We start from the raw sequence: 21,042 nt of genomic DNA, 5'->3' as shown, positions 1-21,042 counted from the left end.
GTATATTTTTCAAAAAAATATTTTTTTTATTTTATTTGAAATGTACGCTGAGTCTGTCGGAAAAGACCGTTGGGAAACTTGTTTGTTAGATGAGAAATATGAAATTCACTGTTGTGAGTCATTTGAAGTCAGAAACAAAAAGACAAAAAGAGTTTTAAGCGAATGGGAGCAAAATGACGGATATGCTAGGATGAGGATTGGTGGAAAACACTATTTTAAACATGTTGTCATTGCAACTCATTTTATACCGAATCCTAACAATCTACCTTTTGTAGACCACATAAACCATATAAGAAACGACAATAGACTTGAAAACTTACGCTGGGTCACTTGTTCTGAAAACAGTAAGAACATAGGCAAATTTAGAGATATTGTATTCGAATTTGTCGACGAACTAGAAGATGAAGCAATTGAAATTACAGACTATGGTAAGCATACGTTTGAGTTTTACTACTATAGCGAAGAACAGGACTCTTTCTACCTTTATACCGGCGTAAACTATAGAAAATTACAAGTATGTTTTACTAAGGCGGGCTATGCTTATGTAAACACTAGAGATACAGATGGAAAACACGTTCATATATTTCTCAACAAATTCAAGAAGCTATATGGCATACCATTTTAAAACAGTATATATTTTTTTATTTTTATAAAAAATGCCCCTATATAGAATAGATAGAAGGTCTGCTAGAATAAAAGCAGAGTTAGAAAGATATGGCTGGAGAGTTTCAAAGAAGTTTAAATATAGGAAGGGAAGACCCATAAAAGTCTATGACAAATTGTCTGGTCTTCGCTACGAAATGGACTTGGAAACAGCGCGCGCCAATTATCCAAACAGACTAGAGAGGTTAGAAGAAGAACGTCTTATGAACTTGCCTTTCAATGTTAGTGAACCTCAAGTTGAAGGACACGACGGCTTTGCCAGATTCTACTGGAAACATGACGAACAATTGCATCCTTTGAGAAGGAAAAAAGGAAAAGGTGAAGACAAACATGCTCCCATGGAAAGAACAAGATATGCATATGAAAAGTACCGTGAAGTTAGAAGTCAAATTACATCTGGTCGAACCTTTACAGTAAACTTTGACGAAGGAAAGAACAAAGAAGGCTTCATGGGTGTACTTGCTGCCATACAAGACGGAAATAAGAAAGGATACAATCTCAGACTAACCGTAACAGATTTAGATGGTCATATTTACTATGCACATGGCAATGTCACAACAGCTGCAATGCTTCTTGACGCTTTCAAGACTACAAAGAGAGAACAAATGGTTGACTCCGACTCAGACATTTTGAATGCAATTGAAGGAATTGCAAGTGTCAAGTTCGAATGGTACCAACCTAACCCTCAAGCAGTCAGACAACATGCTGGATACTTCCCGTTCATAAATAAGTCTGACATTGACTTGACAAGGTATGGAATTTACAATTCAATTGAAAAAATTGTCAACGAACCTTGCATTCTTACATGTCTCAGGAACTCTGGTCTTGTTTCAGAAGAGAAAATGAAGTATCTTGAGTCATGTGTGAAGACAAGGTACATGCTCAGAGGTCAATTGGCTAAAATTGCACCGTTGGCAAATGTGAATATCCGAGTCAACATACCTACAGCTAAAGGTTCTTCACATGACGACTTTGTTGTTGACAAAGACTTACCATGGTTGAAGATTGTAATTGTCCACAACCACTTCATGTTGAACGAAAGTCTTACAAACCCATTGTTCGGAAAAGGCAAGTGCAACATTGTCAGAGCTGTAAACATTCTTTTCGAGAAAGGTTTGTTGGAACCGATTCCAGATGACAAGCTGACAGAAAGTTTTGTACCAAAAGACGAAACAAACTTTTCACTGTTAGCAAGACCAAAAGTTGTTCCAGACAAAGTTCTAGTACAAAAGAAGTACACAGCTCCAAAAGGAGTTGGATTGTTCGGATACCAACCTGAACCAGAAGAATTCCAATGAGGTTGCAAGAACTTCAAGATGCTATAAACAAACTTCCATTGAGACATCCAATCGACGTCAAATTGTATTGGAGAGCATCTGAGTTAGGTCAGAAGGTTTTATATGAAACAGGTTGCTTCGACGATGTTTATGAGATAACAGGAGAAGTTTCTCAGAAGATAAGAGACTCGCTTGAATTTCCACAAACTGGACCAATTGGTTGCGACAAGTTCGACTCAGATGAAAAGATATACTATGTCGACCTTAACGCCGCATACATGAGGTTCGTCCAATATATCCCGACTGGAATTCCAAACGAAGATGGTGAGTTCCCAGGAAGGAACTATACAGTTGGAAAAGTCATACAACAACTGTATGATATTAGGAAAGCTTCAAACCCCAAACTTGCAATGACACTCAAATTGCTTATGAATTCGACATGGGGGTTCCATTAAAGAAAACCTCAAGAGATGAAGAGTAAACATTATGAGAAGGTCGACAACTTTGTTGAAAGGTTCTCCCCCTTTGTTTTGAAATACGAGTTCACCGAAGGTCAAGGTGGCTTAGTAACCACAGTAAAACCTATTGTCGAACATTGGTCTTATCCTCAGTTCGCAAAGGCAGTCCTTGACAACTACAACAAATTTTTCTCCGAAGTCAAATCCAAAGTGAAGGTATACTATGAGAACATCGATGCACTCATGACGAACGAGGAAGGCTATAACAAACTCATTGAAATGGGTTTAGTCGGTGAAAAGATGGGCTGTTTTAAGCTAGATAAGGTATTTTCCGAAGTTCATGTTCTCTCCAAGCGTAAGTACTGGGGTGTTAAAGAAGATGGTGAAATAGTTAAACATTGCATGAAATAAAAAATTTTTATTCGAATTTGAATTTAAATGTGTAGTTCCTAACTAGCTCATTTATCTCTATAAGGTAGATTGCCTCATCTGCTGGGTCTATGTCGGTCATTGTTTCAAGACAAGTCTTTTACTTTTTCAAGACAAGTCTTTTATTGTTTCAAGACAAGACTTGTACTTTTTCAGAACAAGACTTGTACTTTTTCAGAACAAGACTTGTACTTTTTCAGAACAAATTTCCCGTAAAAGCTCTCAATTTGTGAGAAAAATTTTCTGTTTCAGAACAATATTTGTACTGTTTCAAGACAATATTTGTACTGTTTCAAGACAATATTTGTACTGTTTCAAGACAATATTTGTACTGTTTCAAGACAATGTCCGACGGTTAAGCCACAAACGAATGTCCGACGGTTAAGCCACAAACGAATGTCCGACGTACCACCCAAAAATATTTTTTATTTTTATTGTAAGAACTGAAATGACAGTCGAAGCAAAAACGTTCACGAACAAATCTAATGGCGAAACATTCACAAAAGGCACTTACAACGGTATTGAAGTCTTACGTAGAGACATGGATGGTTATATAAATGCAACAAATATGTGTCAGCAGTTTTAGGAAGGACTTAGAAGGTTGTTGGAAAATAAGTCCTGGGAAGAGTATTTTAAGGCATTTTGTGAAGAATATACCAACCCGCGGAAAACGGCGGGTTGCTTTTTATACACAGTTCATGCAGGAATTCCCGATGAAATCAAACAGGTTAGAGGAATGTATTGTAGACCCAAGACTTACAAACTATATAGCAATGTGGGCTTCTCCAAAATATTGCATAGCAGTTGGAAAAATTCTGGACTCCATAGACAAGAAAGTTCATGAGAAATTAGATGAAGAAGAACTTGAAGATACAGTAGAGAATGCAAAACCTTGTTCGAAGAAGAAGTTAGAAAATGCATGAAAAACAAATAGAACATGAACGTGAGATATGTTCTGGTTATAGAGACTCGCCATACGAACTAGACCAATGGAAACAAGAAGATTTAAAGAGAGAATTTAGAGAATATGAACTCGCTAAGATAGCATTAGAAGCTGCAGAAAAGAAGTTAAAAGTTTGGGGTCGTTTTGTACCAAAATATTGTGGTAAATGAACCATTTTTTTCGACAAAAATAATGTTTATGTTAGAATGTTAGATCTAACATGTTTTCTAACATTTTTTCTAACATCGTAGAAAACACACAAAACTCATCTAATGGCTCGATGTTGTCCATTGTTCTGTTTCAGAACTAGTCTTGTACTTTTTCAGAACAAGACTTGTACTTTTTCAAGACAATATTTGTACTGTTTCAAGACAATGTCCGACGTACACCAAAAATATATTTTATGTTAGAATGTTAGATCTAACATGTTTTCTAACACGTTTTCTAACATCGTAGAAAACTCTCGAAATTCATGAATTTTGACACTTTCACAAAAAACATAAAAATAAAGTTAGATTTTAAAAAAATATTTTTTATTTTTATTGTAAGAACATGTTAGCAACAACTTTACCAAACTCGCTAGTTATGAATCCAACATCTATGTAGAGAATGAAAAGCTTCATTCCTTCTTCATATACTTTCAAACAGAAATCCAGAAGATAAAGCAAGAACTTCTCCAAGGAGATTTAGATTGCACTGCAAAAGATGAAACAAATGAACAGTATCTTTATGAAATGCAGGATATTATTGACCATCTACCTAAACTTCCTGAAATCCAACAACAAAAGCTTCCTATTCCAGAATTCGATGAAATAGAAGTCAAAGCAACTGACTCAGTAGAAATAAAGAAGTTCATACGAAAGGTAAATTATGAATTCCTTGGTTTTCATTGCAACCATAAGGTTATGGACAAAGATTGCGACATGGTATATAAGAACATCTCTGACCTTTACAAATCCGAAGAATTAAGACCTACGACAACTTTGTTTCATTAGTTGCAAAATGTGTTTGGGAAATAAGAGATAAGATAGTAGGGGTAAGGTATGGAACGAAACAAATAAGACCCGCTATGTTCGAGATGAAGAAAACCATTGACGCCTTAGTTGTTTTAGCAGGTAAGGTTTCAGAATATAACGCAAAAATGAACCCGCAATGTTCAAAATGTAAAGCAGCAATGAGGAAATATAACTACTCCGTCAAAGAGATAGAACGTATGCGAAACGACTATGCAGATTTAAAGAAAGAAGCAGAGAAACCAGCAGAAGATAAAATGGACATGTTGACATTTCTGAACAAAAACTATCCAACAGCAGAAGATTTCCTTCTATCTGACGTCAAGAAGAAGTATAAAGAAACTTTCGGCATTGTTAAAACATTCGATATCCTTCGTGAAGAAATCGAAGCCACAAAATTGTTTAAAGTCATGAACCATCGCAACATATACCATGTAAAACGCTTGTAAATAGTTATGTTAGAAAACATGTTAGAAAACATGTTAGATCTAACATTCTAACATAAATTATATTTTTGCCGAATTCTGAGTAAAATTCTGAGTAAAATATATTTTAGGGCTTGTGTCAAACCGTTGAGTTTTCACAAAATTTAAAAAATAACGTTTACCATGTGAAACGTTTATAAAATAACTGGGGTAGAAATGAGGGTAGAAAACGGGTAGATATACCCTTCTACCCTAAAATATATTTTGCTGAAAAATGACCAAATTTCATGAATTTCCTTAAGATAGAAAATAAAAGCTAGTTTTTTTAAAATATTTTTTTTTATTTGTATGTAAGAACAGGAAATGTCAACACTGAGTTTGAAACAGTTAGAAAGATAGACAATGACACCAAAATGGTTAGAATTGGTGATTTAAACGTAAGATACTCAAAGAAATACAACAAATATTCTTTGTCAGACATTATATCTCCATCTGGAAAGAAAACAAACGACTGGGTTAAAATGCTTCATCTCAGAAAATATTTGACAAGAAATCCTGAGCTTATGATATCGGTAAGATTTCATGGAACTACAGCATATCTTATAGACAAAAGTCTTATACCAGTAGTTTTGTTCTGGTTAGACCCAGTTGTTGGATATAATTTCATAACATATGGTTCATTCGATACGGAACGTTGCAGTGAAGGCTTACTTTACATCGTTCAGAAACCGAAGGACTTCAATACAAAGAGATATAAGATAGGAAGAACATATAATATAAGTAGTAGATATGACAGTACAGTCAATAGAGTCAAGGTTGTGTTTGTTAACGATATGAGAGCTGCTGAAACAGAACTACTTGAAAAGTTTGAGAAAATGTATGGTGCTCCCACGAAAGGTAAAGAAACGTTTGAAGTAGATGAGATAGATAAAGCTATAAAATTATTTGACGAAGTTGCTGAAAAATACATGTAAAGCGTTTATTTTTACGCTTGACTTCAGATGGCTCAGGTAGTTCCTAACTAGCTCATTTATCTCTATAAGGTAGATTGCCTCATCTGCTGGGTCTATGTCGGTCATTGTTTCAAGACGAGTCTTTTACTTTTTCAAGACAAGTCTTTTACTTTTTCAAGACAAGTCTTTTACTTTTTCAAGACAAGTCTTTTACTTTTTCAAGACAAGTCTTTTACTTTTTCAAGACAAGTCTTTTACTTTTTCAAGACAAGTCTTTTACTTTTTCAAGACAAGACCCGTATTTTTTCAAGAAATTTTTTGGTGTAAAGTTCTCAAATTTGAGAACAGTGGTCTTGATTTCAGACGATACCCGTACTTTTTCAAGACAAGTCTTTTACTTTTTCAAGACAAGTCTTTTACTTTTTCAAGACAAGTCTTTTACTTTTTCAAGACAAGTCTTTTACTTTTTCAAGACAATGTCCGACGTCAGTCAGTAAATTTTATCGTCCAACCTTACAAATGTAAACTTATATAGTTCTATTTTCTTCACTAGGGTCTAACACCAAAGTAGCCTTACAAATGTAAACTTATATCGTTCTATTTTCTTCACTAGGGTCTAACACCAAAGTAACCTATGTACATGAAATTTCACTGCATAAAAGGAAAAAACCTGCGCGAATCGGGATTTGAACCGAGGTCTTCGACGCCTGTAGCGAGGTAGCCCATACCACTGAGCTATGAGCCGCTTGCATATTTTTAAGTAAAATATAGTATATTTGTCATATAGTGAAGGATGACCAAACTTAAAAAAAATAAAGTTAGTTTTTTATAAAATATTTTTTTATTTTGTATGTAAAGACAGATATGTCAACAACAGAGAACACAACAACAGTTATAGTCCATGAAGCTATAAATGAAGAATATGAGTGGGTTCAGTTTAACAAACAACTCCGTCTCATTCGTTCGGTCAAAGACGATATGTACCAAATGCAAAGTATTTTGACAGCATGTTTTGCTCCAGATACTAAGAAACCACAAGACTGGTTTGAATTAAATAGCACTCATGAACTCCTCAGTGAGTTTGAACATGAAGAACTTAAAAAGATGTACCAAGACAGACAAAACTTACCATCACATCTAAAAGGTATATATGTTCATACGTTCCTAGTTAGTTCAATAGCAATGTGGGCTTCACCTCGTTATGCAATCTACATACTTATGCTACTTGACGAACTTTGTACAAAGCAGAGAGAAGATATGATGAAAGAAGACAAAAACATACAGAAAAGAATACCACGTTCGGTACCAAAAGGAAAGGAAAAGAACTATAAGTATATGATTTACACTGAAGAGATGGAAAATGAAGAAGACAGAGATATGGTTATGTTGCATTTAGTCAGAAGAAACAACAAAAGCTTTTACGACCTTGCTAAGATTTACAAATCTGACAGAAATTGGTTCTATCGCGAAAACTTACCGATTTCAATGACACCGAATGAAGATGTGAAACAAATAGTTCAAGATACGTTACCTCAAACACACTATGATATTAAAGGTTGTACAATACTTACATTCAAAGAAGATTTGCCGCTACTGAAGGAAAAGATAACAGAGTATTTTGACAACTTCAAACAAGCAGGGTAGATGAACCATTTATTTTTCAAGCTTGACTTCAGATGGCTCAGGTAGCTCTATAAAGTAAATTGCCTTGTCAAATCCTTCTGGCATTCCAAGTCCTTCCATCTGGCATTCCAAGTTCTTCCTTCTGGCATTCCAAGTTCTTCCTTCCGACAGGAAAAGTCCTTCCTTCCAACAGGAAAAAAATTTCCCGACAACTGGAAAAAAATTTCCTTCAGACAGGAAAAAAATTTCCTGTTGTTCGTCCGTAAACCATTCAAATTTTCGAAAATTGAGAACTTTTTGGTCGAACGACAGAAAAAGTTTTTCCTTCCAACAGAAAAAATTTTTCCTTCAGACAGAAAAAGTTCTTCCTTCCGACAGAAAAAGTTCTTCCATCCGACAGGACACAAACGAATGTCCGACGTACCACCAACCGAGTCCATTCCAAAGCCAGAAGAACCGACAGCCCCAGCACCACAACAGACTTACTAAGACTAAACACTTAGATTTTTCAAGCTTGACTTTTTACAATTTGAACTTTGTTCGCGTAGATGTGAATTCTGAAAGAAGTATGAGGGTCTTGTATGACTTTGTACTTCTCCCATAGTTCATGTCTGTCAAACTTACCTGCCATGGACTCTTTCATAAGTTCCATGAAATCGTCTTCGGACAATCCAGGGAAAAGTATGATATCAGTAAGTATTCTTTTAACATCCTTACTTAAACTCTTTGCTGTCTGTACACAAATGACAACTGAGATGTTAAAGTGTCTGAGCTTCTTAAGAATTCGACACATGTCTTGTTCTCTGTTCTTTAACAAAGGATGAGAAGCAAAGTCATCTAAGATAAGAAGACATCTATGAGGGTATGTCTTCCAATCGTAAGATTGCAATTTCTTCGAAATGTATTCTATCTCTTTCTGTTTGTTTCTGAAGTGTTTCTTCTCTAATATTCTCTGCATTTCCTCATTTGGGTCTTTAAACTTCGAATTTATATACTCATTTATAGCATTGTACTTCAAAACTCTTCTTTGGTACTTCTTTATCCAATCTAACAACTCAGAGTCTTTTATACATACTAACTTAGACTTCTTTATAATTCTTTGAACGAATTACGGTTTGGTCAAATTGACCAGAAGTACTACAATGAATACTAACTCATAGAATGGGTTTTCTCATCTAGTTCTTTGTTGTTGTGCAGCCATTTTAAGATAAGTGAAAGTCTTACCCGACCCAGGTGGTGCGATTAGACCTGTTATACCATTCTGAGCAAATAGGAACTTGTCATGTATGGGTTTTATCTGAGCATTTTCCAACTTCCTCTTGTTCTTATTTAAAACATTCTCAAATTTCTTGTCAATGTCAGCAAACTTTTTTTCTAACATATTTTTAGAAAAATTAAAATTTTTATCTTTTTGAAAATGTCTAGCGATTTCGCTATCTATATTCGAGACAAGCTTTTCGACAGCAAAACATCTGTCGACCATAAAATCTTACATAGTGTAAACAAGAAAGGGGAATTTGTTCTAAAGTTCTGTTTCTGGGAATATGACAAGAACCATAAAACCTTAAGCAGAGAAGTCTTTAAGTTTGTCAATGACAGACTTGTTGACAGAGATGACGCCGATTGGAAAGATGAAGTCCAACAAAAGTTCTTAGAATGCAAAGAAGACACATGCGCTGTTCTTGAAGATGAAATAGGAAACAGAATAGAAGAGCTATTAAAGGACAAAGAACTTTTACAAAAATATGGTTCTGAGAAGTTTGACATAACTCCACCAGAGAAGAAGAAGAAGAAGAGAGAAAAGAAAGAAAAGAAAGTAGAAGAAGAGAAGAAAGAGCCAGAGCCAGAGCCAGAGAAAAAGAAATTTGACATGTAAAAATAAAATTTTATTTTTAGAACATTTCTGGGTCAATGTCAATGTTCTCTTCCTCTTTAGGAGCAAACACTGGCTTAGACTCTAAAATCTTTTTACCCAATTTACCTTGAACTTCAACTATCTTAGACTCATAATATTCATAGTCGTCTGCTTTCTTTGGTTCATAAGGTATAACAAGTTTGTATGCTTTACCTTCTTCGAGTTTTGAGAACTTTCTGTCAAAATTTTCTTTGACTGCTAACATACCTTCTATGTCTAAGTCTTCAAATTTCGCACCATTTTTAGTCACAATAGCAAACTTAACTGGTTCGATGTTCCAAACTTTGTCAAATGTAGACTTTTCAAAATGGTAGAAGTAAACATTCAAATAAGCGAATGGGTCTAGTTCTTCTTTGACTTCTGTCATGTACTTGTTGACTGAAATATATTTCGTCATCTTTTCTATCGGATAAAAAAATATTTTTTTTAAATTTACTCATAAAAATTTTTCTTTGTATATACGCCGTTCTGAACATCTAAAAGACTTTTGACATTTGCCAAGAATGTACGTTTAGACGCTGCCATATAACCATACTCTTGACAATATTGTTTATATGAATCGTACAATGACCTTTCATCTAAACACTCAAAGTTAGTCTCATCTATAAACAGTTCATATACACTCTTGTTTGCTTCTAACAACGTTTGTCTCTCTTCGGTATGTGGAATTTGTCTTGGATTGAACTTAGAAATATCTAATGTCATAAAGTATGAGAACAAGTGGTTGTAAAAGTCAGATGTCAAAGTTTCTGCTAAGTCGTCAAAATATTCTGTATCTTGCATATGAGAATCTGACGTTCTGACAACTACATATCTTCTGTCAGAACTTTCTAACTTCATCGGAACAACATTGTTTGAAACCATGATGAAATTTGCAACATTTTCACAAACTCTTTGGTCTTTATATTTTCTTTCAACAACTCCAACTTTGTCTGTTATAAGACTCTTCAAAGCATCTGAGTTCAAAACTTTTGTTGTATCTATACTTTGAAGTTCATTGCAAACTATAAGTTTCATATTCTCTAATTGAAGAGTTAAATTTACCGCAGATGTTTTCTAAGTTTGTCATATTGGGTTCGAATAGCCCTCTAACAGTTTGCACAAAATATCTGTAAAGAAAGTGTTCTTACCAGTTCCTTGTTTTCCAATTATAATGAGAGCAGTTTCATTTTTAGCACTTGGATGTTGTAAGATGTTTGCAAACCAACATAAGATATACTCATAGACTCTTTCGTTTCCATTGCATATAATTTCTTTGACATGGTCTAACCAAGCTTCTATAACATTTTCTTTCCATTCTACTTGTTCGTATTTATATCCAGTGAAGATAGAATAGAAGTTTGGAGATGGTGTATAGAACTTTATACCACGAACTGAAAAATCTTCTAACTTTGACAATAAGATATCCCAAGCATCTAACATCTTCATACCAACTTGTACGACTTTTATTTTCTTAAGTTTCTGTCTACATTCTTGTTCAGAACTATTGTTGCTCTTGGTTTGTTAAAGACAACATCCCATTCTTTCATGACATAACATTCTGGGGCAGAGTCAACATAAATGACTAAACGTTTCAAATTCTCGACTGCTTTGTTATAGTCTCTAAATGGACACATATTTCTGAATGCTTGGAAGTCATAAAAATCTGAAACATCTATTCTGTACATTTTTATAAAAATAAAAAAAAATATTTTTTTTATTCTTGACTTTGTTGTTGCATTTGTTCCATTTGTTGCATTTGTTGTTCTTGAGCTATTTGTTGTTGAAGTTGTTCTTGTAGTACAATACTTTCACCAGTTGCATCTTCCAATTCGAAACTTTCTGCCGTCATTGACAAATACATAGGACATAAAAGTTTTACAGGAACAAAGTTTGCGTCGACTAAGGTTAAGTTTATGTTTGCTAAAGTGTTTGAGTTTACTAAAGCTGAAAACTCTGCATTCGAATGAACAATAGGCAAACCAGCAGAGAATGTGTTGTTTATACGCATGAGTATCTTTTGGTCATAGTAGTTTCTGTCGACATTCGAATAGCACTTTGAACCTAAGTTTGAAACAATATATAAAATAGGTGTACTTAAAGTCAATGGAACAGACAAACCTTGTATGACACCTTTTCCTGTTATAGGAAACTGTTGGTAGTAAAAACCAGATATAAGTTTTGTATTATAGCTCATATTGTTTATAGTAAACTCAGTCGGACATCCAAACATAATGAAACCTGCTCTAGTTGCAGCACATGTTACATCCGTCCTTAAAGTATTAAATAAGTCAACAAAACCTGTTGGTGGTATATCTGAGTAAGTATCTTCAAAGAAGTATTTTTTACCATTCACAACAACAAAGTCTTCTGGTGTCAAAAGAGCAAAACAGGCTTTAGTCGTCATCGTGTTTAAGGTCAGTTTACAATATCGTCCTTGAGGACTTTGTAAGTTTGTTGTTATAGAATTATATGACTCAGGGTTTTTAGTCGTAATAGTATAAACCACTATGTCTTCTGCCATTTACTTAGCAAGTAAATTTTAATGAAATGTTGTGGTCGTCAAATATTTTTATGACGTCTGGGAAACTATATTTTAAGTTCAACGTTTCACCTCCTTTCATAACGTATATCTTGTCAATGACATTATATGAAACACCACAGCAACTAACGTCGGGTTCTATTTCTTTGATGTTTATATCGTCTGCCTCTGTCAAAAGTTTCAATAGTTCTTTCAAAACTTCATGAGGTGCAATGACATATGAGTTCACTTTTACAGGGTTGTGTTCGACCAAGTTTAACATTATACCCAAAGCTTGACAAATCTTCTCCTGAGTTTTAAGTTTGTCTTTAAGTTGTTGGTAGTCATTTCGAATATCTGCAACAGAACTTAAGTCTCTGCTAACTTCAGGGTATGTTGGTTGTTCTTTTACAGGAACTATTGTTATACCATCTTCGTCTTCGTATGGTTTCCCCACTTCAACATCTCTTTCTTTGACATTGACAACAACACTTTGACTGTTTGTTTGAGTTGGTGAATTTAACTTCACATCTGCCACCGCCATTAAACCTTTTGAAACACTTACGCTTCTATTTTTCGGAAATGACATTTTACTTAGAATAAAAAGATGGACGTATTTGAGTATCTCTTCGAATTGAAGCAAAACAAAGTTTACACACACAAACAATACAAGTTCATTGACAGAGTAGTTCTTTACACAAACAATGGAAAATGTTATAGAATAGCAGTCTTTGCTGAACCAAAATATTTTCATAAAGCAAAGAAAGTTGGTATAACTGAAATGGTGAAAGTTCTTGAAGCAGACAAAAATATAACAACAAAACTTACAGATATTTCTAAAGGTAAGTTTATAATACAATTTTATGTCAAAACTGGCGTACTGTCAATATTTGACGGAGAGAAGTCAGTTCAAGAACAACTTACTGACCTGCTGCCAAAATCTGCTCGATGGAAGCTGTCGTTATACCAATCTGAGGAGCCCCAGCAGGTTTCATCGAACGAATCTTCAAAAGAGCATCTTCCGTGAAAAGTGCTATTGGTTTTGTAAACTTCTTTGCTTTCAATTCATCTGGACCGTCTCTGTCACCAGTATATTGTATTTGAACTGTACCAACAGTTGAAATACCACCCATAAAATCTTCTGAGTCAGCAAATGGAATGCCAAGCCAAAAGTTTGAACGGTCTCCATTTGTATATTGAGTTTTTTGACCTCCTGTATGGGTCCATACTTTCACATATGGCATAATAGAACTTTGCATTTCAGGGTTAATGGTTGTTGTGAAGTTGTTGTTAAAGTTCATAGCATCTAATGTCAAGTTGTATGACCTCATATCCTCAACTGTAGAATATTCTTCTCTTGGATAGTATTTGCCATCTATGTTTATATGGTATTTAATACCAGGGTTGTAGAAACAAGAATAGTCATTTATAGTTCGTCTGAACAGTACAAACATAGTATCTGCATGTTTCATTGCAGTTGTTAAAGCAATATCTGTTCTTGCACCTGGGTCAGCACTTTGGTTTCCAACTTCACCTGCAAAGTCTTTGACAGATATTTGGTGTATAGGGAACATAAGTGGAACTGCAATATATTTGGCAGCTAAAGCATTTGAAATATCTGGGTCCAACATATAGACTGCAAGTCTGCTTTCTATTCTCTTGCATTCAAATTTTTCGCATGTGAACTTAACTGGGTCCCAAGCATCTCCAGCAGCATTGAAATAATAGTTTACTTCAGTGTTGAGGTTTGAGAAACCAAAGTCTAAGTCAACTTTGTCTTTGCAAAAGTCACAGAACTTGGCTCCACCAGTTCCAGCTACAGTAAGAGTGAATGGGTCTTGTGTTGGTGCAATGACTAAGTTATTTTTGCTTGGAGTAAGTTCAATAGAAATTTTTCCTGCCCAGTTTGGCAAGTATCTTAAAAACCTGAAGATGAGGAAAGATGACAAAGGAACTCTAAGTTTCAATTTTACTTTGGTTACTGCTGCTGCAGTTTGTCCAGAAAGGTTAACATAAACTCCTGGAACGTTAGGGTCAAGTCTTCTTATTTTCTCAATGGTGGCATACTGGTCTGTTTGTTCTCTAGCTTGTGGTTGTACTGAGTTTCTCAAAGCGAACCATTCATAGTTTGCCCATGTTACTGTTTGAACTAAGTCAGAGTTAGAATATATCTTATATCCCATGAAAACTTCTGGAGCATATTGGTATCCGACATAGAAAATTCCATTGCAACCTTTCTTGTCAGACAACTTGGCAGAAGGTTTTATTTCAATGTCTTGTTCCACGTATAAGAATGAGTTGTCAATAGAAATAATATGAAACCTGTCGCAAGCAATATCTACTGTTGTTGAAGAACCTTCTCCAAACTCACCTACATTTCCATAAGAAACAGCAGTTGTATATTCGTAAGTTCCAGGAACTATTTCTGACCTTCTAATGGCATTGTCGCATTCGTTATACCATTCGGAAACATTTCCATTCATAGCATCCAAAACTGTTGGCGTTATATTCTGAGCGGCGTACATTTCATATGAGTAAAAATATAGAATAGTTGGATTTATATGTCATAATAGAACCCACGTGGACCAAGCTTTACTTTCTTCCTGACTGAGTTTTTAACTCTTCTTTTTCCTTCATTGCCCTCTGCTTGAAGTTGTTGCATCTTTGCATTATGTTCATCTAGTATGTTGCAAATTTCCCATGTTCTTTTTGCCTTTTGGCTCTGGTCGCCCATCTCAGGTAACCTATATCCTAGAAAGAGTTTGTCATAGTCTGTATTTGAGTCTTCGCGTATTGTTTGCATGACTCTTTCCTGAGTTTCTGGTTCAAGCTCTTCAAACAGTGCCTGTCCATATGGAATAAGCTCGTTTCCAAATATATGTTTTTGTAGCCATTCTGGTTTTCTTTCCATGTTACCAACTATATCTTTTGTGAATGGGAAAGCTTTTACCCAATCTTTCAGTCTTGCGTCGTTTATTTCTGTAGTTGGTTTTATTTTGTCAAGGAACATGTTTTTCAATACTAACATTTCATTTGGTACTGTCCATTTGAGTTTTCTTAAATATTCATCCCTTCTCGATTCATCGCCTGCAAAGTAAGTTTTTATGACATTTTGTAAACTTTCGTTTGCAAGGTCATGTACAATAGGTTCTCTTCCTTCTCCCTCCCTAACTTTCTTTCTAAACTCTTCACCAAATATACCATCTCTATGGTTCTGTGTAGTTCTTTGAGATAAATGTTCTAGAACGTCAGGTGTTATATTTCCATCAGCCATGTTCATTTCATACTGGTCCAAAATATCTGCATGTTTCATATCTTTCAATGGCATTAAAGCCGCGCTTAAAATACCAGCTATATCTGGTTCACCATTGACTTCCATTGCGTCTACAACTTCTTGGAATTGTGGTTGTAAGTTTATGAACCACCTATCCGGGTTAGCTTTATGACCCCATCTCATTGTAGTTCCATCGTCTGCAGAAACAAAAGTAGGTTTGTTTCCATCTTGGTTAGGTTCTGAATGAACTTTAAACAATGTTTCATTTCTATATGTTTTCTTGAAATTTAACCTTTATCTTCACCGAGTTCATCCGAAGATTGAACGTTAAATGCTCGTAAGTAAAAAGGGTTGTTGTATTTGTGTACATTTTCTTTCAGTACTTTCATTCTATGCTGAATATTTTCATCTGATGTTGGAGTCTTTTGTATGTCGGCAAACATTTTTCGATATTCTTCTACTATGTCAGCCGAATTTTTTTTAGACTCTTGGAAATATTCCATATTCTCCGCATACTCTTGTTGAGGGTCAAGATTTTTCGGCTGTTCCAAATCTTCATCTAGTTTTGTGAAGTTAGTTTCCAAAGGAAGGACTTGTTCGTTTCCTTCAGGCTCTTCTAGCTGTTGTTGCTGAACTATTTCTTCCATGTCTGGTTGTATCTGAACTTCTTCCTGTGGAGTTTCTTGTACCTCATCTGCTGGCATTTCATATATTCCGAGACCGTTTTCAACAATTTCCCTATCTACGTCATCCGCATTCATAAGCTTTTGTTCTTTCGTTCCGTCTCTATTTTTTACGCGTTTCATGACGAAAGTTGAATTGTCATTTAGCTCTGACATCAAATATCTCGGAGTAAATTCATCCATGTCATTTGGATGATATGCTATTAAATCATATCCCTTAGCGAGCTTGTATTTTCCAGGTTTGAAATTATATCCCATTTGGTGCTGAGCCATAAAGCTAAATAGGTTCGGGTCAGTATTTCCATCCTTGAACTTTCTAATAGCTTCTTTATATCTGTCACTAAAGTCAACAGTATCTGGGAAACCACACTCTTCTTTAAGCATTTTTAAGAATTCTTGGTTTCCTTGTTCTCTACTTCTTTTATGTCCTTGCTCTGTTTGTGGTTGTTGTTGTGCAGGGTTTTGAACTGTTGGTTGCTGTGCTGGTTGTTGTGTTGGGTTTGGTGCTGGTTGTTGTGTTGGTTGTTGTGCTGGTTGTGGAGGTGGTTGTTGTGCTGGTTGTTGTGCATGCCTGTGTCTGTGTCCATGTGACGATGTAAATGTTCTAGGTAGTCCTGGTGCAGGTGCTTCTCTTGGAGGGTTTGGTGGTATATAAGTTCCACCAGCTGGCACATATGTTCCATCTGCAGCGTAATGTCCTACCTGACTTTTCGTTTTTAAGAAAGCATTTACTAGGTCTGTTTTGGTCTGTTGTAACTCTTTTTCTTGACTTTCCACAACAGTTGCTCTAACGGCGTCATAGGCACTTTGAACTGCCTGTCTCGTTGCTGCATCTGTTATTTTCGTCATATTTTGTGCTACTTCTCTTAACTCGTTGTCGAAACCTTCAGACTTCAGTTTCTTTCCAGATGAGAAGTCGTTCACTTGTTTCACCTTACTATGAAGAGCTTCGAAGGCGTTCTTAAAGTCAGCATTTGTTAAAGCTTCATTTGAACTGTCTTCATCCGCTTGTATTTTTGTCCTTATTGACCCTATAAGCTGGGCTGCTTTAGCGTTGGCTTGGGCATCTAACCAGTCATTGTTAGCTTTTATATATTCTGCGCTTTTCATTGCCTTTTGCATAGCCGCGTCGTTATTTTTACTTTCTTGTGCTAAGTTTTCATACTGTACGGTTTGGTTTTGCAACTGTAAAAGTTTTTCTGCCTTTACATTTGCTTCAACTTCTTTTTTATACTCATCGCTATCCATATATGTCTTCAGGGCTTTTTGTTTTATCTCTTCATCTTTCAGTACTTTATATTGAGTAGTATGGTTTTTCAAATTTATGACATCTTGTTCCATTTTTGCTACTTCTGCTGCTTTTTCTGACACTTTTTTCGCATATTCCTCTGTACTTAGTTCTTTCAGTTGTTCTTCTTTCTTCTTTTTCTCTACGTTTAACTCATTGAGTTTCTTTGTGTGTCTGTCATATTCTAGTTTCTTTTCGTTTTCACTTATTTGCTTCTGTATGTCTATGTTTGACTTTTTGACATCTGTTATTTGATTTTTGAGTGAACTCAAATTCATTTGACTTTGAGGGTTATATGCTGTTCCGTCTGCAGCTCCACCATAGCCTGCCATTTTCGCTAAAAGTGCCGCTCTTAAACCTCCACTCTGTGCACCAACAACTCGGTTTAAAAGCATAGGATTGCTTGACATTTGTTGCAACATAGTGGGGTCATTCAGCATTTGTTGTTGCAACTGTTGTTGTGGTGTCAGTTTTACTATTGGATGTTTCAATGCTCTCTTCCTCTTACGTATATTCTTACGTAGCTTACGTGGCATTTTAAGTGAAGTAAAAAAGCGGTTTTTGACAGATGTTTATATGACACTTTCTACCCTCTTGAATTTTCATGAACTTTCTTGTCAATTTTTTGTTGAGACTTCTTCGTAAAGACTTTGTCAAGACTTCATCGTAATGAGCGTAAAGGACCCAAAAATATAATTTATGTTAGAATGTTAGATCTAACATGTTTTCTAACATGTTTTCTAACATGGTCTAAAACTCTTGAATTTTCATGTTTTGTCAAACTTCATCGTAAAGACTTTGTTGAGACTTTGTCAAACTTCATCGTAAATGTTTTGTCAAAACTTTCTTGTCTATGTTTTGTCGAAACTTCTTCATCGTCAATGTTTTGTCAAAACTTTCTTGTCTATGTTTTGTCAAGACTTTCTTGTCTATGTTTTGTCAAGACTTTCTTGTCTAATTTCTCATGAACTTTCTTGTCTATGTTTTGTCAAGACTTTCTTGTCTAATTTCTCATGAACTTTCTTGTCTATGTTTTGTCGAAACATTTACGATGAAATCATGAAAATTCATGAAAATTCAAGAGTTTTAGACCATGTTAGAAAACATGTTAGAAAACATGTTAGATCTAACATTCTAACATAAATTATATTTTTGGGTCCTTTACGCTCATTACGAAGAAGTTTGACAAAACATTTACGAAGAAGTTTGACAAAACATTTACGAAGAAGTTTCGACAAAACATTTACGATGAAATCATGACAAAACATTTACGAAGAAGTTTCGACAAAACATTTACGAAGAAGTCTTGACAAAACATTTACGATGAAATCATGAGTTTTCTACGATGTTAGAAAACATGTTAGAAAACATGTTAGATCTAACATTCTAACATAAATTATATTTTTGGGTCCTTTACGCTCATTACGAAGAAGTCTTGACAAAACATTTACGAAGAAGTCTTGACAAAACATTTACGAAGAAGTCTTGACAAAACATTTACGATGAAATCATGACAAAACATTTACGATGAAATCATGACAAAAAAGTCAACGGCTGGTCGGCTGGGGTTCGGTCCTCCTCTTGGGTCTTGGGAAAAATTCTTAGGGCTAGAAGGCACGAAGTGCCTGGAAGCCCCACTACCTTTTTTTTTTTTTTTTTTTTTTTTTTTTTTTTTTTTTTTTTTTTTTTTTTTTTTTTTTTTTTTTTTTTTTTTTTTTTTTTTGTATTCACTCGTGTTAAAGGAAGAAATTCGTGGTTTCAATTTTGTTGATTTCCAATGCTGAATTTGAAATTGAATTTAGCGACAGGCATTCATTCCACATCAAAGCATAGGTCACACGAAGAAATATTCAGTTGACTTCTGGAACCCTTTCAATGTCAAAATACAACTACATTTACTCTATGGTTGTGCAATTTCTTTCTCAAGTTGTATATTAACACTTTATCTTCTTACATAAAAATTGTTTTGTAAATAATTAATGTGTTTTATTATTTAGCGCCAACAGAAATTCGATAATCCTCAACATTTCCCCATGAAAATGTTAGTGGCGTGTTTCTATTTTTATCCTTTTCCTATTTTAACCTCAGCAGAGATAAGAAATTTAACAGCATCTTCATAACTAATTTTCATTTTTATCAGATTCAGCATAAACAAGATTTTTAACTATTTGAAGATGTCCATATTCTGATGCATTTATTAGCTCCAGCAAATATATGAAATCTATCTATTTCAAGATCACCTTTTTATGATGCTCAAATAAGTGGAGTAATTCCATCTATATCCTTTGCATTTGTATTAGCTCCAATGAGATAAGATATTTAACGACTTCATTATGGCCTTCTTTTGATGCAAAAATTAGTTGGGTTTCTCATTTTGCATCTTTATCACGGCTGCATTCGATGAGAGATTTCATAAATCATATCTAAAAAATATGTAGTTTAACATTATTTAGAAGAAAATAATGCAGGAGAAATTTGTGCAAAAACAGAAAAATATGAAATTTTAACACCGAATACTTTTGGTTCAATGTAACAATTTTCTGTAGAAAACTGGGAAATATTAATTGGATCATAATTTGATTTGTCTTTTTCAAATTTAACAGTTCCTGGTCCTGTTGTTGAATTTGATTGAACATATGAATCAGTAATAGTCAATGTACAACCTTCTGTATAAACTTTAAACATATATGCTGCAGTGTTATTTAAAAATACGCAGTGATCAACAGTAGTGTTGTAAGTACAATCAAATAGAACTTGATCACTGCCTGTTCTGAATTTATTTCCAATAACATTGCAATAAGAAACTGTATGTGTATATGAATTAACAGAACTGTAAAATGAAAGAGATTCACCCCAAGTTTGGTTGTTTTCTCTGAATGTTGAGAAATTACTGTAACCTGATTTTCCAGAAAGGTAACAATATGTTGATGAACGATCTAAACATTTGTTGTAAGTGATATTGTTATTCTTAATTTGGACATCACCAAATGCAATTGTAAATGTATAAGCTCCTTTTGATTCACTTTCCCCGCATTTTGAAACTGAAATATCAAAAGCATAATTTTTATTTGTAGGAGAAGATTTAACTAATTGATAAAATGCCATGTGATCATTTGCTATTGATTCAAAATAACAATTTCGCTGTTGAATAAAATGTCCTAATTGAGGGCAGTCATAGTAAACAAATCCACCTTCTGAAGTGGATTTGCATCTATTAAAAGCAGAATCTTCAAGCAATGTGTATATTTTGTTACCTCTTTTGATATAAATTGCACCTTTTTCCGTATAATCTTCAAAGTTGCAAACAAAAACATAATAATTGTTAGTACTTGTAGTATCAGAGAATGCTGTTCCATTAAGAGTTCGATCTACTTTACCTTTATTGCCAAAATATTCAGACCAACTGAATCTTTTTGCATTTTTCATACTTGTACTGCGTTTCGACTATTTCTGATGGCCGATTGGATTTAAACATTTGAAGATAAAGAATTTCTACTTTGTTTTGTATCTGATTTTCCGAATTTGGGACGAGAACAAAAATTCGTTTTAAAAATCTGAATTGTCACTTTTTAAAAAAAAATCAAATTTTAATTACTGA

General features: G+C 34.5%; 11 protein-coding genes and 5 pseudogenes across 16 annotated transcripts, besides 1 other annotated feature; 8 read left to right on the top strand and 8 right to left on the bottom strand.

Annotated features, from left to right (window-relative positions):
* Window positions 1–14,670: part of a mobile genetic element that runs on past the window's edge.
* On the top strand, window positions 41–625 carry TVAGG3_0482020 (His-Me finger endonucleases family; the record flags this gene model as incomplete). Its single annotated transcript, XM_051235878.1, has 1 exon — window positions 41–625. The coding sequence occupies one exon, from the start codon at window positions 41–43 to the stop codon at window positions 623–625; it is 585 nt and encodes a 194-aa protein (XP_051093702.1).
* On the top strand, window positions 657–1,205 carry TVAGG3_0482010 (uncharacterized protein; the record flags this gene model as incomplete). Its single annotated transcript, XM_051235877.1, has 1 exon — window positions 657–1,205. A coding segment is annotated over one exon (549 nt), but the record flags the coding sequence as incomplete, so codon positions are not given.
* Window positions 1,958–2,809, top strand: TVAGG3_0482000 (annotated as a pseudogene). The gene has a single exon. A coding segment is annotated over exon 1 (852 nt).
* On the top strand, window positions 3,276–3,940 carry TVAGG3_0481990 (annotated as a pseudogene). Its single transcript has one exon. A coding segment is annotated over exon 1 (665 nt).
* On the top strand, window positions 4,373–5,232 carry TVAGG3_0481980 (annotated as a pseudogene). Its single transcript has one exon. A coding segment is annotated over exon 1 (860 nt).
* On the top strand, window positions 5,572–6,090 carry TVAGG3_0481970 (annotated as a pseudogene). The gene has a single exon. A coding segment is annotated over exon 1 (519 nt).
* Window positions 7,026–7,805, top strand: TVAGG3_0481960 (KilA, N-terminal/APSES-type HTH, DNA-binding family; the record flags this gene model as incomplete). The annotated part of the gene is made up of 1 exon (XM_001291896.2): window positions 7,026–7,805. The coding sequence occupies one exon, from the start codon at window positions 7,026–7,028 to the stop codon at window positions 7,803–7,805; it is 780 nt and encodes a 259-aa protein (XP_001291897.2).
* On the bottom strand, window positions 8,293–8,664 carry TVAGG3_0481950 (protein of unknown function, DUF4106 family; the record flags this gene model as incomplete). The annotated part of the gene is made up of 1 exon (XM_001581863.2): window positions 8,293–8,664. A coding segment is annotated over one exon (372 nt), but the record flags the coding sequence as incomplete, so codon positions are not given.
* TVAGG3_0481940 (uncharacterized protein) lies at window positions 9,202–9,660 on the top strand (the record flags this gene model as incomplete). The annotated part of the gene is made up of 1 exon (XM_051235876.1): window positions 9,202–9,660. The coding sequence occupies one exon, from the start codon at window positions 9,202–9,204 to the stop codon at window positions 9,658–9,660; it is 459 nt and encodes a 152-aa protein (XP_051093700.1).
* Window positions 9,677–10,096, bottom strand: TVAGG3_0481930 (protein of unknown function, DUF4108 family; the record flags this gene model as incomplete). The annotated part of the gene is made up of 1 exon (XM_051235875.1): window positions 9,677–10,096. The coding sequence occupies one exon, from the start codon at window positions 10,094–10,096 to the stop codon at window positions 9,677–9,679; it is 420 nt and encodes a 139-aa protein (XP_051093699.1).
* TVAGG3_0481920 lies at window positions 10,132–11,366 on the bottom strand (annotated as a pseudogene). The gene has a single exon. A coding segment is annotated over exon 1 (1,235 nt).
* TVAGG3_0481910 (uncharacterized protein) lies at window positions 11,396–12,202 on the bottom strand (the record flags this gene model as incomplete). Its single annotated transcript, XM_051235874.1, has 1 exon — window positions 11,396–12,202. The coding sequence occupies one exon, from the start codon at window positions 12,200–12,202 to the stop codon at window positions 11,396–11,398; it is 807 nt and encodes a 268-aa protein (XP_051093698.1).
* Window positions 12,207–12,743, bottom strand: TVAGG3_0481900 (protein of unknown function, DUF4106 family; the record flags this gene model as incomplete). Its single annotated transcript, XM_051235873.1, has 1 exon — window positions 12,207–12,743. The coding sequence occupies one exon, from the start codon at window positions 12,741–12,743 to the stop codon at window positions 12,207–12,209; it is 537 nt and encodes a 178-aa protein (XP_051093697.1).
* Window positions 13,120–13,530, bottom strand: TVAGG3_0481890 (protein of unknown function, DUF4106 family; the record flags this gene model as incomplete). The annotated part of the gene is made up of 1 exon (XM_051235872.1): window positions 13,120–13,530. The coding sequence occupies one exon, from the start codon at window positions 13,528–13,530 to the stop codon at window positions 13,120–13,122; it is 411 nt and encodes a 136-aa protein (XP_051093696.1).
* An 86-nt stretch (window positions 14,671–14,756) lies between the features above and the next one.
* Window positions 14,757–15,578, bottom strand: TVAGG3_0481870 (protein of unknown function, DUF4106 family; the record flags this gene model as incomplete). The annotated part of the gene is made up of 1 exon (XM_051235871.1): window positions 14,757–15,578. One exon carries the CDS (start codon window positions 15,576–15,578, stop codon window positions 14,757–14,759), a length of 822 nt encoding a protein of 273 aa, XP_051093695.1.
* Window positions 15,579–19,889: 4,311 nt separating this feature from the next.
* Window positions 19,890–20,870, bottom strand: TVAGG3_0481860 (uncharacterized protein; the record flags this gene model as incomplete). The annotated part of the gene is made up of 1 exon (XM_001303676.1): window positions 19,890–20,870. One exon carries the CDS (start codon window positions 20,868–20,870, stop codon window positions 19,890–19,892), a length of 981 nt encoding a protein of 326 aa, XP_001303677.1.
* Between the last annotated feature and the right edge of the window lie 172 nt (window positions 20,871–21,042).

The sequence above is a fragment of the Trichomonas vaginalis genome, chromosome II, assembly GCF_026262505.1.
Source record: "Trichomonas vaginalis G3 chromosome II, whole genome shotgun sequence".
Taxonomy (NCBI): domain Eukaryota; phylum Parabasalia; order Trichomonadida; family Trichomonadidae; genus Trichomonas; species Trichomonas vaginalis.
This window is presented reverse-complemented; position numbering and strand designations above follow the sequence as displayed.